The 13,501-nt window shown below is 35.6% G+C and overlaps 3 protein-coding genes across 6 annotated transcripts in view; all 3 read left to right on the top strand.

The window, feature by feature from the left end:
- LOC132640125 (ubiquitin C-terminal hydrolase 12-like) overlaps nt 1-6,878 on the top strand; it is a 45,492-nt gene extending 38,614 nt beyond the window's left edge. Inside the window, exons 13-22 of the mRNA XM_060356569.1 lie at nt 3,055-3,132; nt 3,258-3,349; nt 3,747-3,855; nt 3,935-4,003; nt 4,149-4,259; nt 4,752-4,818; nt 5,126-5,258; nt 5,353-5,522; nt 6,076-6,273; nt 6,610-6,878. Coding sequence (XP_060212552.1) covers nt 3,055-3,132; nt 3,258-3,349; nt 3,747-3,855; nt 3,935-4,003; nt 4,149-4,259; nt 4,752-4,818; nt 5,126-5,258; nt 5,353-5,522; nt 6,076-6,257 — 1,011 coding nt within the window. The 3' untranslated portion in view covers nt 6,258-6,273; nt 6,610-6,878. The remainder of the gene's footprint in view (nt 1-3,054; nt 3,133-3,257; nt 3,350-3,746; nt 3,856-3,934; nt 4,004-4,148; nt 4,260-4,751; nt 4,819-5,125; nt 5,259-5,352; nt 5,523-6,075; nt 6,274-6,609) is intronic.
- On the top strand, nt 75-2,240 carry LOC132640133 (ubiquitin C-terminal hydrolase 12-like). The gene is made up of 4 exons (XM_060356595.1): nt 75-368; nt 1,604-1,684; nt 1,774-1,893; nt 2,220-2,240. Exons 1-4 carry the CDS (start codon nt 339-341, stop codon nt 2,229-2,231), a joined length of 243 nt encoding a protein of 80 aa, XP_060212578.1. The 5' UTR covers nt 75-338; the 3' UTR covers nt 2,232-2,240.
- A 3,296-nt stretch (nt 6,879-10,174) lies between the features above and the next one.
- LOC132640130 (nuclear pore complex protein NUP1-like) lies at nt 10,175-13,049 on the top strand. Of its 4 annotated transcripts, none has more exons than XM_060356588.1 (6): nt 10,175-10,399; nt 11,102-11,133; nt 11,277-11,375; nt 11,495-11,611; nt 11,749-11,823; nt 11,909-13,049. In XM_060356588.1, exons 3-6 carry the CDS (start codon nt 11,337-11,339, stop codon nt 12,629-12,631), a joined length of 954 nt encoding a protein of 317 aa, XP_060212571.1. In that variant the 5' UTR covers nt 10,175-10,399; nt 11,102-11,133; nt 11,277-11,336; the 3' UTR covers nt 12,632-13,049. The 4 variants fall into 4 exon arrangements, with proteins under 4 accessions (XP_060212571.1, XP_060212569.1, XP_060212573.1 ...); XM_060356590.1 differs by having other exon boundaries at nt 10,176-10,399; nt 11,277-11,363; XM_060356586.1 differs by lacking the exon at nt 11,102-11,133.
- The last annotated feature ends 452 nt before the right edge of the window (nt 13,050-13,501 follow it).

The raw sequence follows: 13,501 nt of genomic DNA on the forward strand, positions 1-13,501 counted from the left end.
CACTCTTTTTTTCCTTAATCACTGTAGCAACTCTTCTGGCCTAAGTTTCATTAGGCTATAAATAGCCATGTAGATGAAAAAGATATCCAAAAAATAAAAAACAAAAAGTACTACTCCTTGCTCTCTCTTTCTTGCTTTTTCTCTCTCTCTCTTTAACTTTACTACACAGTTTTAATTTACAACAAAAATAACAAAAAAGAAAACGCCTGTGGACAATCAATTTAAATTTTCAAACTTTTTCCTCACGCTGCCTTTTACACTTACCTTTTCTTTGTCACACAAGCACTAATCCAACTCTACAAAGTTACCGACGCTCGTACGGTCACTATTCTCCGGCGATGTCTTCCATCACTCCTCCACCAATAGATGTAAATAATCTTCATCTTCATTTCTCTCTAATTTTTGCTGCTCTGACAGTTTTTATCTGCTTTGCGTATTTTTTTGGTTACAGTAGCTTTCCTCAGTGTAGTTGTGAAAATACATGTGTTGAATGTAATCCGCTGTGATTCTGTGTAAAGTTCACCTAAAATTTCTTGTAAAAATGCGATTTTTTGTGTGTATTCACTTTGTTTTTACAGTTTCACTCTGTTTTGCATATTTTTTGCTTACAGTAGCTTTCCTCGGTGTAGTTTTGAAAATATACTTTCTGAATATAGTCTGATGTGATTGCGGTGGGAAGTTGACCTAAAATTTCTTTAAAAAGTGTGATTGTTACTGATTTTATTAGCTGTATTTGCTGTGTATATTCATGTTGTTCTTACAGTTTTTTTTTTTTTTTTTTTTTTTTTTAATTTTTAATTTTTTTTCCCCTCCCATTTTAGGAGGATTTATAGTGTTTCCACACTTCCCCTCCAGTGTGACTCGAACCCAGGACCTACCGGTCGTGGGTGGAGGTGCTTAACCACTGAGCCATCCCTCACTTGTCTCTGCTCTGCGTGTTTTTTTTTTTTTAAATTTTTTACAATAGCTTTTCTCGGTGTAGTTTTGAAAATAAATGTGTTGTGATTACGGTGTGAAGTTGATCTATAATTTCCTTTAAAAATGAGATTGTTACTGAATTTATTAGCTGTGACCTAAAATTTCTTTAAATTGCTATACTGAATGAATTTTTTAGCCGTGTTGCTGTGGGAATGTGGCGACCCAACTCCTGCCTGGCAAACCGGATAACTTAACAAGACCTAGGCAAGTTACATAAATAACTGTCATCTTATATAAACATAATCAAAGTAGCGGAAGTCAAAGCGAAGAACTATGCAAACCCAACATGCCACATACACAGTGTCATGGAGCATCTAAGACTATCCTTCTGTAACGTAGTACTTTCAGCTGTCTGAATTATATTTGATCTTAGGCCGTCGGAAATTTGATGAATTCTAGTAGTATGCACTTTGGCAACAATGCACTGGTCGAACTTATAAAATATTCAAACGTGTATATGCTTGATTATATTCTGAAAGTGACGAGGAAAAAAGATTATATGCAAAGTGGATGAGAATGACACAGCCTAGCATCTTTGGGTGGGTTTCTATGATCAATACTGCTGATTTAGTTTCTCATTCTACTGGTCTTGTCATAGTAATCTTTTATCGACTTCAAATTTCAGATACGACTGGAGAAAGAGCAAGAAGAAAAGAAACAAAAGGGAAAGGAGAAAGCAGAGGCTTGTCCCCACACAATCATCAAGGTTTGTTTCAACTTCTAGTCTCTATCCTTTACTTCTTGCATTTTTATATTTAGGAAAAATTATTACTGAAATTAGTCATGTCGTTTCAGGTAGCTCGTGATGAAGACCTCGGTGAACAAATTGGGAAGGAGATTTATTTTGATCTCGTGGACCATGATAAAGTGCGTACTTTTCATATTCAGAAACAGATGCCATTTACACAATTCAAGGTACATTTATCATTCTGTTGCATTTCGTTTTCTGACGAGCAGTTGTAAGTACTGCATGAGAATGAATTCAGTTTGCCCTTGTTTAATAAAGAGGCGTCATGTGAAATTTCCTGCTTCTACAACTTGAAATATGGAATGTAAACTTTCTTTACTGTATTTTATATTGAGTTAAAAGATAAAACTTCGAATCCTGAGCGCTAATACAGGTTTAAAAAAAAAAAAAAAAAAAAAAGAGAGAGGAGAATACAAACAATCATAAAAACTGAGAAAAAGGAGTTCTAATGGTTAGGCGGTGAGGGTTCACAAAATTATTTTGGCTCTCTCAGCAGATGAGATAAACATATGTCATTGGTCAATCAATGTAAGTCTTTAAGTATGGCACGTGTCTGATGGTACATTTGTTTCCAGGAGGAAGTTGCTAAGGCATTTGGTATACCAGTGCAATTTCAACGTTACTGGCTATGGGCAAAACGCCAGAACCACACTTATCGGCCTGATCGCACATTGACAGCTCAAGAGGAAATTCAACCCGTAAGTTCTGTCTGGCAAGCCTATCTTTCTGCAGTGTGCTCTTCGTCTGAGTTATGACTGCAGCTTTACTGGTGGTATTCTTTGTATATTTCATGTTTGGCATTCCGCACAAAATTTGTTCTCTTTGGCTTATCCATCACATGCAAGAAAAGAAGGATCTTAGCATGATAATAATCTTGTAGCGGTGTGAAGCCATCCTGCATTACCCATCATTCGCTATATGATCTAAGCCCTTAAAAGGAATTTATTCTTCAGCTATGTGGGACTGTTTGATTCATTAATTCCTCGTGGTTGATGTGCCACAAGTCCATTGCCGCCGCCCCCCACCCCAAAAAGAAAAAATGAAGGAGACTCCGCCCCACTCTCCGAACATGATTTTCGATTGAAGGTATTGGGACCCCTCTGGTCCAGTTTCTTGTAGCGTGACAATTGTGGCTGGTATTGAGATCATTCTGTCTTGTAATTTCTCTCTCTCTCTCTCTCTCTCTTTTTTTTTTGGATAACTGTGGGGTCCGGGACAGCTTGAGTGTCTTGGAATCTTTCTTATGTAGTGCATGGGTTCTACTATCTGCTAAAGGACGGGAGTGCTTCATTAACTTGGTGTTAATTATCTTGCATGATGTGCTTCAGGTTGGTGAACTGAGAGAGGTTTCAAACAAATGGAACAATGATGAGCTAAAACTTTTTCTGGAAGTAGACTTATGCCTGGTAATGCATCCCTTGCTTACTTGTCTTCCGTTTTGGTGATTAACTTGTTGCATGTTTTCTCTGTGAGGCTTTATTCTGCATGTTTTGCTTTTGCATTTTATTTTTCATTTTGTGTATCCTTGCAGGATTTGCGACCTTTATCTCAACCAGGGAAGATGATCAAGGAAGAAATCCTTCTATTTTTCAAACTTTATGACCCTCTGAAAGAGAAGATAAGGTATTACATTTACTTCTCAATCGCTAGAATTACTTTCACTAATGTAGCGATTTGCATGTTTGATTTTGGGATTTCCTCGTTTATTTTGAGTAAATACGATTACATGAAAAGGTGCTTTGTACTTTTACTTGATCTAGCTGTTTAAATCAGACATCGTAGAGAATTGAATGTGACACTGTAGTTAGCATGAGTGTACACAAAAAGGGGGAAAAGTCTTGGTCAAAGCTTGGACTTGACGAGCCACAATATTAATAGGGTTAATTCTCCATTTAACGAATTTAAAACTTGAACTGCTGTTTAATTCCAACTGCTTGGGGCCGCATTTATGAGAAACCATGATACGGATGAGGTTTTTTTTTTGGTCTTTCTCTGTTTAATTTCCTTTTTGTTTTGTCAGGTATGTTGGGCGGCTTTTTGTAAAAGGAAGTGGAAAGCCGCTGGAGATATTACCAAGGCTGAATGAGTTGGCTGGCTTTTCCCCTGATGAAGAAATTGAACTCTTTGAGGTTAGTTTTCCTTCTCTTGCTACCAATTTCTTAACTCTTAGCATATGGTATGTGATTTTCGGGTTTTTGTTATTGACAGGAAATAAAATTTGAACCCAATATGATGTGTGAACAGATTGACAGTATGCTGAGTTTTCGTGACTGCCAGGTATGTGCAATCAATTGCCACTTTGCCAGTTGACACTTTAGGGTTTTTATGCATTTGCGGGTGTATTTCAATTTCTTTCAATAGTTTTTATGCTGGATTTATTAGCAATGAAATTTTCTTATGCGATATTCCTCTGGCTTTGCAGCTAGAAGATGGGGATATAATTTGCTTTCAGAAATCCCTTCGAAATCAATGCGGTGAACAATATCGCTTTCCTGTGGTTCCTTCATTCTTGAAGTACGTGCACAATTGCCAGGTATGTGCGGCACACTTTATAGGAGCAGAGTAACAGAAATGGAGTTAGACTGGAAAAATGGGGAAGAAAGGGAACTGGTAGACGAGTTATAAGACATCCCCAACAACTAGTCATCGTAATTTAAAAAGTACCCATTGGAAATCACTTATTGTCGTACTTTTTTTTTATTTTTTTGGTTTAAGTAGCTTTATTTGGTGTCCTTTTGCAATATTTTTTTTTTGTTGGATTTATTGTTGCTGAATTTAATCCGTTCTACTGCTCCAAGAAGTGACTTTCTTTACAGTTTCATTCTGTTTTGCTTGTTTTTTGTTCAAAGCTGCTTTGCTGGGTGGAGTTTATTGATATTTTGGATGACTATGTGCTGAGTTTAATAATTTGATGCTATTGCGGTGTATGCTTTACCTAATATCTCTCTCTGTAAATGTGAAAGATTAATCAAAATTGTCCAGCTTTGTTGGATCGAATTTTGATACTTTGCTTTGTTTTTGGCAGCCAGAAGAGCACAAAGTTATTGTTCCTACTTCTGATTTTCCTACTAAGGGACCTCAGACGATCGAAGGTATCTGACCTACTTTTACACACGCACAGTTATATAAAATAATACTGGATGTATAGACGTATTATTTATTATTTAACATCACTTTTCTTAAGCCACTAGTGGAATATATGTGAATGGCTGCTCATCTTTACATTGAGTGAATTCTAGTATGTGTATTAGAATGAAATCGACCTGAATAGAGCAAAATATGAAGAGGATTCATATAACCTACCCCCAACAAGTTTGGGATTGATGCTTTTGTTTGTTTGACTGATATCGTATTATTTGTCCGTCTTTCAAAAAAATTGCATGTTTTATTTTATGGCAGTTGCACCAGTGGACACGGCACGCACGGTGGATGATCCAGTGTCATTCTGCTTTACATGGACTATCAACAATTTTTCAAGGTTGAATGTGGAGAAGTTGTACTCTGATGCTTTCTGTGTTGGAGGATATGAATGGTAGTTTTTTTCAACATCCCATTTTTAGTGGATTGCTTTACAAATTTAATGGGATATGATAATGATGCGCTATGCTGTGCGTTGTGTCTTACAGGAGGATACTGTTATTCCCAAAAGGGAACAAAAAAAGGAACATTACAGACCATTTATCAATGTATTTAGATGTGGCAGATGCTGCAACATTGCCTGATGGTTGGAGTATATATGCACGGTTTAGCTTAGCTGTTCTTCATCAAATTCATGACAAGTTCACAGTGAGAAAAAGTGAGATCTCATTTGTTGTATAAAAGATATGAAGTTTGGGCATGAGTTTAAGATGAGGGAAAATCTATAGGTTATCTACTGCTACATAGTTTAAGCCGTTTGAGTAACTCTTTCATCAAACCTTACATTTTTCTGGATAACGTATTCAGGTAGTATTTTGTGCGTACTTTTGATTTTTCTTTTCATCCTTACCGAACGAATTCCATCCATGTATTATAGTTTGGATATTTAAATAACAAAACACGTGATTTAGGTTTTCATTTGGCTGTTAATTTCAAGTAGTACTCCAACAATGGCAGCAAAGCCAACTCATTCCAACAGATTAACCGTATACTTTTCTTTTCTTTTTGGTGTAAGAAGGAATTTGTACATGATGCAGAATCCATACTGCTCTGAGAATCCCCATAAGATTGGAAAGGAATTTTGCTTTTTACTCACCTGTAATTACTTTCAATGGTTTCTCCCTTTGAGGGCCTGTGTTTATGTCATTGCGTATTGTGATTTGATTAGTTGATGTGCTGACTGTTGTTTAATGTTGTGACCCTTGTGGCAGAGACTCGACATCATTTTAATGAAGGGGACAGTCACTGCGGTTTCACATGTTTCATGCCTCTTACTGAACTAAATGGTCCTGGAAGAAGTTATCTTGTGGATGATAAAGTCGTACTTCAAGCTAATGTTACCGTGGCTAAAAGTTATCGATCGCTGCTTGACTGTAAATTGATTGGCGCATGAACGAAGCTGTAACGGAGTAAGGATCTATGCATCACCAATGTTGAGAAATTCATTTCTCCACTAAACATTTACTAATTTGTTAAATTTACTGTCATTTCATAGTAGTAGCTATTTAGACAGGCTACTATGCAATTCATAAAATCACACCAATCCTTTTTTGTTTCTCATCCGATGTTGTGTACTCACATCGGCCGACTAATATTGATTCACGCTGCGTAAGATTCATTAAAGGGCAAAATGTTTCCTATAGATGTTTTCCATACACGGGGCTTGAATCTAAGACTTCTGGTTAAGGATGGATCCTTTAGTACTAAGATCACATTACTTATCCATCCATTTTACTTGAATACAGGTCATTGATACATAGTCTAGGAGGACCACTGCTCAGGCATAGTTATGGGGAGCAGAATGGGGTAGCAGACTTGCTTGTGAAGGAAGAGGTAGAAAACAACTTTTTGATCATTTTGTTTAGCTAAAAACAAATTAGCACCACTTTTGTTAGGCAGTTATGGGATAATCCTACTACTTCAGTTTATGACTGCTTCGCATGAACTAGGTCCTCAGTGACCGCATGTTTTGTTACGTTGCATATAAATATATAAAATTATCGTTAATCCAAAATCACTTGAAAATAAACTGTTGAAAGTACTTTTAGACGAGCCTTTATGAGCATTGGGATTTCTAGCAAGTATTTCCCTTTAACTACTCCGAAGTCTTTTATCTCATGCCAAAGCACTCTCCTATCATTTTTAATCCTATTATTCTGAGTTTTTTCTTTATATAGATAGTAGACTGTGAATTCCCCATTGGGGAAGTCAAGTTTGTCTAAAGTTTTTATCCTATAAGATATCTTCACTTTTTTAACAAAATTTGAAGTTTATTTTCAATGAAATTGAGTGTGAAAGACACCTATCGACTCTTTTGGATGGCAACAATTAGTGTCACATCTGAACCCTTTTAAAAAAAAAAAAGAAAAAAAAAAAGGAGAGTAGACTGTATGCCTTACAGATAGAATGAAGATGTTCAAAATGAAAAGAAATTAAAATGCAACAAATATTCAATGGAGGTGCCCAATATGTGAAACCCACCAATATTACTATTCCAAATTCACCGGATAGATCCGCTACAGCAGAAACATTTTTTACGGAAAAGTTTTTTTATTTTTAAAACTCGAACTTGAAATTATCGGTTTAGAATTCAAGGATTCCGACTATGTTGCGACGCATTTTGACAGTAATACGTACTTTCTCCGATCCAAAATAATTGAGGTTTTAAATTTGGACACATGAATTAAGAATTTCACTGCCTCTAAGATGGCTTTTGACTAAGATTTTCGGTTCAAAATAATTGAGGTTTTAAGTTTGGGTACATGAATTAAGAATTTCACTGACTCCTAAAAGTTAAGATGGCTTTTGACTAAGATCTCTGGTTCAAAATAATTGAGGTTTTAAGTTTGGGTACATGAATTAAGAATTTCACAGACTCCTGAAAGTTAAGATGGTTTTTGACTAAGATATCTTTATTTATAATTTTCTTGTCTTTTTAGATTGACATAATTATTAAGGGGATATGAGAATGTGTCAAGGGTAAATTTAAAAAAAAAGAGAACTAAATACTTTCTTAATTTTGTGAAATATTAATTATTTTGGATAATTTTTAGAGGTAACCTCAAATATTTTTGAATGGAGGGAGATAATAATTAATGCTATGGGAACATTTAACAATGAGACAAGACGTGGTTGAAATAGACAGACACTACAAAATTAACAGCAATTGTTCCCATCAATAATGAGCGCCATGAAATAACCTCCTCATACGTGAAATCCAAAAGGAAAAAGTAGAACAACAGTAAATGGAGTTTAATTCACATGTGTTGATAAATTGTAAAATGATGTACACAATTAGATTAATTAATAAGGTCATGATTGGTAACTCTTTACAACAAATATTAATTGACAATTCAGTTAAAGTGATAACTAATCTATTATAACTTGTTAGACATCGATATTGTAACCCTTTTTTTTCACGTTTTCTGTGTACATAACATATTTGATCACTCAGACCAAAAATTTATGCACCAATTAATGACAAAATTTTCAATTAATTACTTTTAGATCTCAAATTTATTTTTTAAGGAAAAATTTACTTTTTATTTTTATAGTCTACTTTTCATATTTTACTATTATATATAAGAGAGAATACCCCTTTTTTATAGTCTTCACGTGATTTTTTTGACTCTTTTTATCCCTAATTGAAAAATTAATGGCTTTGTAAATCTTTACACATTTTGGTAAATTTTGAGAACTTTAAGGACTTTTTCATGCACTAAAAATGATGATGTTATGGAAAATTTTATAGAGGCCCGACAAAGTATATTCATACATATTTGAATCTATTATGTAGAAATATTGTTAAACTTGTTTCAAATTACGTTTTTCTATTCTATCAATTCTATCTTAATATAAGCTTAATTTTATGGATCAATAAATGTTGTATTTCTTTAGAATGATGTTCTAGTAGCGTATTAGCTTTGTTATGAACTATGACTTGTTCATTTAGTAAGATTTTATCAGAATGAGGAAATTTGATAGTTATTATAACTTGTGAGGTTTTCATGTTTACGAGAAAAAAAAACAACTCAAAAATTTTTAATTTCATGTCCAAACAAAACTTTAACTTAAAATTTTGATTTCAATTCATGTCCAAATGAAGCCTAAAGGACAGGAGTCTAAAATTTCTGTTTTCCCGCCCCTATCCACTAAAAGTACTTACTGAAGCAAACATAATAAAAAGGAAAATTAACAAAAAATAAAACGCCTGTGGAAAATCTATTTAAATTTAATCCTTTTCCTTACACCACTTTTTCTTTCACTGCCTTTTCCTTGTCACACAAGCACTACTCCAACTCAACATAGTTACCGAATATCGTACGATCACTATTCTCCTGCGGTCCTACGGGCATTAACGTATCTTGTCAATAATTCTTGATCGAACATAGCTTTCTCTATAAGCTTATTAGCAAGATTTAGTTCTTCCCCAATAAGAAGACACTGAAATGGTATTAAGCATCTATTCGGCTACCTCCGAGAGACCATTATGAGACTGTTTTATTCAAATGAACCAATTCACAACTAATTGGTTATGCAGATGCATTATATTTGTCCGATCCCCATAAAGGTTGATCCCAGACAGGTTATTTATTTACATGTGGAGGTACAGCTATATCATGGCGTTCAACAAAAAAAAAAAAAATATAGTTGCTACTTCTTCAAATCATGCAGAGATAATAACCATTCATGAAGCAAGTCGAGAATGCGTTTGATTGAGATCAATAACCCAATATATTCAGGATACATGTGACCTTTTTTTGGAGAGGAACATTTCAACAACATTATACGAAGATAATGTTGCATTCATAGCTCAACTAAGAGGAGGATAATTTAAAGGAGACAAAATAAAACATACTTCAATAAAATTCTTTTTTACTTGTAATCTTCAAAAGAAGGATGAAATAAATGTTCAATAAGTTCGCTCAAGTGATAACTTAGCACATATGTTTACTAAGACATTACCAACCTGAACATTTGAGAGGCTAATATCCAAGACTGGAATGCGTCTTTCATCGGGAGGAGTACTCCTCACTAAACTCCTCACTAAGGCATTACTAATAAAATACAAGTTGCACTCTTTTTTCCCTTAATCAAGACTTTATCCCATTGAATTTTCCTAATAAGATTTTTAATGAGAAGCAATCCATATTATGAATAATTATGTATACCTTTTATCACTAGAATTTTTAATTCACATGAATATCCAGGAGAGTGTTGTGAAAAAATGTGAATGCCATATTGGCTATCACTGTACAACTCTTCTGGCCTAAGTTTCATTAGGCTATAAATAGCCAAGTAGATAAAAAGATATCCCAAAAAAAACAAATATAAAAGTACTACTCCTTGCTCTCTCTTTCTTGCTTTCTCCCTCTCTGTTTTATTTTACAACGAAAAAGAAAACGCCTCCTCGCACTACTTTTTAGCTTACCTTTTCATTGTCACACAAGCACTACTCCAACTCAACAAAGTTACCGACGATCGTACGGTCACTATTCTCCGGCGATGTTTTCCATCACTCCTCCACCGATAGATGTAAATAATCTTCATCTTCATTTCACTCTGTTTTGCATATTTTTTGCTTACAGTAGCTATTGTAGGTGTAGTTTTGAAAATATATGTGCTGAATATAGTCTGCTGTGATTGTGGTGTGAAGTTGACCTAAATGTGATTGTCACTGAATTTATTAGCTGTATTTGCTGTGCAAACACTTGCTCTGCTTTTCTCGGTATAGTTTTGTAAATAAATGTGCTGAATATAAACTGCTGTGATTACGGTGTTGAAGTTGACATGTTTCTCTGTAAAATGCGATTGTATTCATGTTCTTCTTACAGTTTCACTCTGCTCTGCGTTTCTTTTTTTTTTTTTTTTTTTTTTTTTGTTTACAGTAGCTTTTGTTGGTGTAGTTTTGAAAAATACATGTGTAGAATATAGTCTGATGTGATTGCCGTGTGAAATTTGCCAAAAAATTCTTCTAAAATAATATGATTTCTGAATTTATTAGCTGTGTTGCTGTGTGTATGCACTTTGTTTTTACAGTTTCTCTGTGTTTTTTGCTTACTGTTTTTTGCTTACAGTAGTTTCTCTAGGTGTACTTTTGAAAATAAATGTGCTGAATATAATCTGATGTGATTGCGGTGTGAAGTTGACCTAAAATTTCTTTAAAAAATGCAATTGTTGTGTGTATTCACTTTGTTCTTACAGTTTCACTTTGCTTTGCATATTTTTCGCTTACAGTCAGAGGCGGATCCAAGATTTTAACTGTTCAAGTAATTGACCAAAATCCTCTACCTCCCAATCATAAAAATCTCTTTGTTCTATCTGCCTCCCTGATTTGAGTATAAACTTGCACTTGTCGTAGCATAGATTTTATTGATGTTTGCATGCTACTGACACACTTTTTTTATTACAGATTCCTGAAGAGGAGAAAAACCTTGATCCTCATAGTCGCTTAATTCCTGTTTGTCATTTTATGAAGGACACAGCTCAAAATCAAGCGGCAAGTACATGTGTAAAATATCGTTGGAATAATTGTTTATTTCTGATTAGGTTCTTCCTTGAATTGTTTGTTTTTGGTTCCTCTCTCTCTCTCTCTCTTAAAAAAATAATTCCTTTCTCTTGTGTTTACAGCAAATACAGAACTTTGGTGAGCCCTTTTTCCTGGTTGTTCATGAGGGTGAGAGATTGGCCAAAGTTAAAGCTCGCATTCAGAAAAAATTGCAGGTTTCAGATGAGGCATTTTCAAAGGTATTCAATCGTCCTGCCTTTGCATTTTTCATATGATTCAGGGAATTGTAATCTTGAAAATTTATGAGTCATTTTCTTGGTGAAGTTTATAATTGTGTTCTTGAAAGTGTTTGACATGTGGTACTTTTGCTCTGCAGTGGAAATTTGCATTTTTGTCCCTGGGTCATCCCGAGTACCTTCAGGACTCAGATATTGTGTTCAACCGCTTTCAGGTATGCGGCGCTTCCTATCCATCTTTGTCGATGCATAGTCCTCATCATAGGTGTTTGCGTTTCCTAATTTTCTAATTGTTTCCAGAAAATAGATGTGTATGGTTCTTGGGAGCAGTACCTTGGATTAGAGCACAGTGATACCCCCACTAGTGCTACCCCCGGCATATTTAGTTTTGGTGCTAGCTCTTCAGCTTCGTCAAAAAATGCTGTCAATGCCAGCAGCAGAGTCAGTCCTAGTCTATTTGCTTTTGGTGCCAGTTCTGCCTCTTCACAAACTGCCAGTACTGCTGGAATTTTCGGTTCCAATTGGCAGGCCCCAAAGTCTCCAGGCTTCAGTTCCCCATTTAGTTCTGCTACCCCTACTGCGTTTGCATTTGGAGCATCCTCGTCTTTTTTTACTGCTCCAACCACCACAGCGGTGGCCTTTGGATCAGCACCCATTACCCCTAGTGGACCAGCCATTTCATTTGGTTCAAATTTGACCAACTCGTCTTCACAGGCCATATTTGGTTACTCTACTACTCCTTTTACTGCGCTCCCTGGGAACAATAACCAGATGAAGTCAAAGGAAGGCAGCATGGCTAAGGACGCTATGCATGCATCTTCCCCTGCAATTTCATTTGATCAACCTTCTGTCTCGCCCTCTCCAGTTGGTTTCATGTTTGGTTCAACTCCTAGTCCATTCCAGTTTGGCGGCCAGCAGAGTCAGCCTGCTGCTCAGAACCCATCTCCATTTGCAGCATCAGGCAGTTTAGGTGCTGGAGGAAGTTTCTCATTCGGTAGCAGTGGTCCTGACAAATCAGGTTGAAAGATCGTCAAAGTTAATAGAAATAAGAACAGAAGGAAGTGAAGTAGTTGGCGACAACTTTGGATCCTCATGGTAGATATTGGTTGGCAAGAGGATAAATTTTTTGATGATAGATCAGCAGCCACAGTCATGGGTTTGTGCAATTTTCCATTTTTTAATTGTGGGTATTGTATCTGCATCTCCAGAAATGCATCTCCAGGAAGTGAAAGATCTTTTAATCCTATTAGCTTTTGGTTTTTTGGCCCAGATCTATGGCATAAAATGTCACAATTTTGGATAACAGTTCTTGGTCAAGTGGTCGTATTGTATCATTAGGGGGCTGTAGAGGGCCTGGTTAAGTCTTTCTTTTTCTTTTTGTAATCTCATTCTGTATTATTACATGTAACATAATAAGGAACTGTATGCTTTTGTAAGGAAATCTTTTTCTATCGAGTAGTCATTTTCGAGATGAAACATAATCCTGAAGTCATTGTTGCTGATTTTCTTCCAAATATTTTATTTTAGGGAAGCCAAAATGGTGAGTGTTTTCCTGAAAAAGTTGAAACGATATGACTTAAGATACTGGATCGTGTTTTTCTGATTCCATTTCAACCCCAAAATGTTCATACATCAATTTTTGTTTTGAGCAATAAACCACGACGGAGCAGACGTGAAGGGAGGTAATTAGATAACTAATCATGCAAATACTTTGCTGAAGGCTTCTTTTCTGATGGTAATTAGATGCTATCATGTTTAGTTAGGTCGGAACTTTATGGACCACACTCCTTCTGTTCGTTCATCGTCTACTGGAAGACCCTCCTCGATGTTTGTTCGTACATCAGCTGCAACAATAACAACTGGAGCAATAGGGCCACCAAGTTTATAGCCAGT

This window comes from Lycium barbarum, chromosome 5, assembly GCF_019175385.1.
Source record: "Lycium barbarum isolate Lr01 chromosome 5, ASM1917538v2, whole genome shotgun sequence".
Lineage (NCBI taxonomy): Eukaryota > Viridiplantae > Streptophyta > Magnoliopsida > Solanales > Solanaceae > Lycium > Lycium barbarum.